This window comes from Silurus meridionalis, chromosome 4 (assembly GCF_014805685.1).
Source record: "Silurus meridionalis isolate SWU-2019-XX chromosome 4, ASM1480568v1, whole genome shotgun sequence".
NCBI classification, from domain to species: domain Eukaryota; kingdom Metazoa; phylum Chordata; class Actinopteri; order Siluriformes; family Siluridae; genus Silurus; species Silurus meridionalis.
The window spans coordinates 18,697,926-18,702,871 of NC_060887.1; the positions used below are offsets into that span (position 1 = coordinate 18,697,926).

At 42.5% G+C, this 4,946-nt stretch overlaps 1 protein-coding gene across 1 annotated transcript; it reads left to right on the forward strand.

The window, feature by feature from the left end:
• The first annotated feature begins 1,065 nt into the window (after positions 1–1,065).
• On the forward strand, positions 1,066–4,392 carry scrt1b (scratch family zinc finger 1b). Its single transcript, XM_046847527.1, has 2 exons — positions 1,066–1,418; positions 2,337–4,392. The coding sequence occupies exons 1-2, from the start codon at positions 1,304–1,306 to the stop codon at positions 3,032–3,034; spliced, it is 813 nt and encodes a 270-aa protein (XP_046703483.1). The 5' UTR covers positions 1,066–1,303; the 3' UTR covers positions 3,035–4,392.
• The last annotated feature ends 554 nt before the right edge of the window (positions 4,393–4,946 follow it).

Sequence of the window (4,946 nt, forward strand, 5' to 3'; positions counted from 1 at the left end):
ACGCAGAATGCGGTACAAAATAATATAAGGAATAAAATAATGCCTTGTAGTTTCTCCATTTCTTAATTTGCTAGTCATTATCCCAGGAAAGAATAAAGATAGCTGCCTCCCAGCACAATTATCTTTCTCCTCCTGCTCTCCACCTCTAAGTCTTTGTTTTTTTTTTTCTTGCCTGTGCTTTTGTTCGCATAGATCTGCTTCCATGCAATTAATATATGCTTCTCATTAAAGTGTAAAGGATGCCAATATTTCAGAAGCTGCAATCTCCATGTCCAGAAGGTGAAAAAGCCAACACCAGCACTGGCTGCAGTTTAACGTCATGTGTGTGACGTACTAAGCGGTCAGTATGCATCATTACAGCCCTGCAATACTAAATAGAAGGGATGAGTGAACTATATGTGCACATATTAACGCCAACACGTTTACAGTTCAACGTTATCATCAGGGTCGATTTCGGTTATGAAACGATTCATATTGTTGGAATAAGACGGATTTAGAAGCATGTCAAATACTGGAGTCTGTGTTTTGTTTCATTTCTGCTAATCAATAATATTAGAGCGTCACTGAGACTTGTTACACCTTTTTTTTTTCTAGAACAATAAATTTCCTCTCTCATCTTACCGAAACATGACGGTTCATCCAGCACGCATAAAAAAAAAACCACAATAGAAAATTTAGACGGAGGGATGAAGGAGAGCATCAATAAGTCATTTTTTTTCGCGCAGCTTCGTTCCCGGGAGCTTTCGGGTGGATTACATTAAGCGCTTCCCCTCGCAGAGCGCCACCTGATCGGCGCGCGCGTATAAAGCGCTCAGTGCTGATCAAGCGCGCGCACATGCACACGGAGCGGAGGAAGAGGAGGAGGGAGGAAGGAGGCAGCGGACACTACAGATTTATGCAATCCCGCCCGTCAGCACGAGCCCCTGGAAACGGTTTCGTGCTTCACTTTTGCACTTGAATTTTTTTTTTTTTTTTTGAAAACCGACTGTGTGTGTGTTAGGAGGAGTCGCATTTCGCTCGAGTGGTAAAACACCACACACGCGCGCGCGCACACACACACACACACACACACACACACACACACACACACACAAGCGCGCGCGCGCGCACAGACACGCACATACACGCGCGCGCACTCGCAGTGGCTTCCACAGAGGACGGATCGTGCCTTCTTCCTCCTGTTCCTTTCTCACTTGCCGGGTTTTGGCTCCAGGATCTCCGAAGTGTTCGTTTTCTCGTTTTGTGGATAGAGTAAGACAAGCCAGCGTAGTGGAAGGGTCCGTGTGCGCCGCGTGCTCTAAACATGCCAAGGTCTTTCCTGGTGAAGAAGGTGAAGCTAGATGATTTCTCATGCGCAGAGCTGGAAAGCGCCTATGGCAGGTCAAGATCTGACCTGAACCTGCGGATTCACGATAAAGGCAAGTTAAATCTCCTCTCGCACATTTCTCCTGCCATGCAATTCTGTGAACTCAGCACTCTTTACGCGCTGCGATCAGTGGTAGAACCAGAGGTTGCTACTTTTAGTTCTATAGCCTCAAGTTATGCTCAAGTCAAACCTAGTGACATACATTTGAACAAAACCTAATTGAACAGTAAACCGGTTTGCAGCGGTGTTTAACTTTCCAAACACTCACAGCTATCCATGCATCACACAGCAAAAAAAGGATGCATGCATACACTGTGCTTAACTATATTATATGAATAGCCTGAGTGGAATACAGGTTAACAATGTGCATTTTCTTATATTTATCACCTGTCGTGGTGTAATGTTTGACACACTTTTTTGACATGTGGGTTTAGAGGTAACCTAGTTGCGCGCACACTGACAGCCTGCTTTAGGGCGTTCTCAGGTCCATTGCTTTTTATTGGAGTCGCCTCTATAATGTAGAGTGTCGGGCAGTGCTCCTGATATACTGCAGTGTGCATGCTCACAGTCCATATCATCCCTTAGATGTTTGGACATTTATTTATTCATTCATTCATTCATTCGTTCAGAATAATAGAAAGTTACTTTGCGGCTTGAATTTAAATGCAAATTGAGTTCAAAATGAAAAAAGAAAAACCGAAATCAAAACTATAAATAAATAGCATAAACAGTCCAGACATATGAGTGCATATGGTACATAATAAAAGATCAGTGTTGGTTAGTTAGTTACACCTTATGTGTGAAACTCTGTATCGAGCCCAAAAAGGGAGAACGTGAAAGTTCACTTTTTTAATGAACGACCTTTAAATGATAAACATGATGCCATGTGTTATCCACCCATATTTCTCTCACTTCTTGCCCTTTTGGAAGTGTGCATAATGAGTGAAAGTGCTCATTCTTTCCCTGCTAGGTTACATTAGTGACTACATTACCCCAGCGGTGTATGATGCAGAGACTGATGGCGGCGTTAAGGTTCCCTCTCCCGAGCCCCTGTACGACGGCGCTCACAGCGATTATCAGGCGGACAGCCCGCGATCGGACACCACGGGCGGCTCGATCAACGGCGACGCAGCAGTGAATGGCGGCTACACGGCGCACGCCTTCTTCATCACAGATGGCCGGTCGCGGCGCAGAGCGGCCGCAGGAGCGCGCAGTCCGGCTCGGCACACGTGCACCGAGTGCGGCAAGTCTTACGCCACGTCCTCAAACTTGAGTCGCCATAAGCAGACGCACCGGAGCCTGGACAGCAAGATGGCCAAGAAGTGCCCGACCTGCGGCAAGGTGTACGTGTCCATGCCGGCCATGGCCATGCACGTGCTTACGCACGACTTGCGGCACAAGTGCGATGTTTGCGGCAAAGCGTTTAGTCGCCCTTGGCTGCTGCAGGGCCACATGCGCTCTCACACGGGAGAGAAGCCTTTCGGCTGCGCTCACTGCGGGAAGGCGTTCGCCGACCGCTCCAACCTGCGCGCGCACATGCAGACGCACTCGTCCTTCAAACACTTCAAGTGCGCGCGCTGCAGCAAGACTTTCGCGCTCAAGTCGTACCTGAACAAACATTACGAGTCTGCGTGCTTCAAGGGCGCACTGTCACCTCTCCAAGCGTGACTGCGGCCTGCAAAACGCCTCGGCTCTTCTAGACGCTTTTGACCCCTAAAGGAATACTGAGGCTTCGTTTTGCTGTTCAGAGTTCAGTGCTGAGACTGAGTGCAGCGGGGAAGAGTTTCCTGCACACTGAAGGTTTGAGTGACACAATGCTGTTCAATAACTTTTTTATTTAATATTACATGATATAATTATACTGCTGCAAGTGACCCCGCGATGGATGGATTGAAAGGTTATTTATTTATTTATTTATTTATTTATTTATTTTCGTTTATCTTTCTATACAAGGCAAGTAATTTACCTTTCATCATGTTTTGCACTTTCATTCGCTTATTTGCCAGTTTTATTAACATGCCAAAGCATTCAAATCAGTCACAATTTATTTTTTATTATTATTATTTTTTGGTTTCATATGCCTATGTAATGCATGCATGCAAAACAAAACAAAAAAAAACAAATCTATGCCAATAATCATAAAACTTAGGCTTATCATTTTGCCAAATCCTAGGTAGTATCAATGGGCAATATTTTGGGATTCCCGTAAGGATATATACAGCAATAATCATGTAATGCATGGTATTTTTGAACTGTTACCTATAGCAGCTTTTTTTCTAAAAAAAAAAAAAAAATCAGGTATGTTTTGATCTCTTAATAATCAAACAGAAAATATACAACATCAGGGAAAATGCCAGTGTAGTGTTAGCAAGTCAAAAAGACTTCAAAAGAAAAGTATAAATCGGTTTCCTTTGCTCTGCTGTTATGCACTGCCTGCCTCTAATTTAAACGTAGTTTTAGGATGTAGGCTTGAAGTGCTGTAACTCTGCTCTAAGCGGTTCAGTATCATTATCCAAATCTTTGGAACACCCAGTTTAGGAGGGGGAGGCTCTTCCACAGGTAACTCAAAAGAATAAGGAAGATTGACAGTAGCAGGGAAGATGAACCTTTGCACAGCTGGTCTGTAATCCACTTCCACTGCAGTTCAGGCGTTGATTACTTTTACGATTCCTGCATTTCTCCAGTCTAGGTGTCCCTCAGATTTCTGCTAAAAGCACTTCCTATTCTTAAAAGTAGCACAAAACCTAGATTCAGGTAGAAATAACTATACTAGTTTGACCTTAGTTTTTGTATAATAAATAAAGAATATCTGAGATGCTCAGTTTAAAAGGTCATGTAGCCTAACTGTAAATACTTGTTTGATGAGGAAGAAAAAACTTTTTACAACTGATTAATCTGCTGACTCCTGATCAGGGGAACTCTGAATGAAATAGGTTTAACATGTACTGCGATTTTTGAGCCAGTCTTCAACTGTTGTAAAAGCACAAGGCACCAGGAATTTTGTGGCACTTCATAATAAAGATAAAGCAAACAGTCCTAGTCTGTTCCTTGTTTCTTCATGATTGTTGCTGTGAATTTAATCTATTAAGTAGGCCAATTAATCCTGATGAATGCGATTTGATGCACACATGCTGATAAAGCAAATGGTAAAAGGATGAGCAGAAACAACAAAAACTCTAATCTCCCACTCTGGCAACAGATGGTACAGTAGATACGTTCATTATTACTTAAAAAACTATTATTTAGTCTACTTTATTCATATGTGATGGCCCAATGGATGAAACATTTCATACTTTTTGACTCCTAAACTTTGAGTATGTGTTTGAAAGCAAAGCAAGTTATCATTTACATCCAAATATGGTTTAAGATTGACTTCAGTGTTTGTTAGATTGCAAAATGAGATCACTTTATGATTCAAAGCGACTTACCTTATTAAATTGCTGTTATAATGTCTATGCTTAATGAAATAATTGCATTTCATCAGAAATAGAACTTACATAATCATTAGAATGTTTAGCAGGAAAAAGTTTTTACTCCAATACGTCAGTAGCAAAGGACATCAAGTGCTTACAGACTTTCG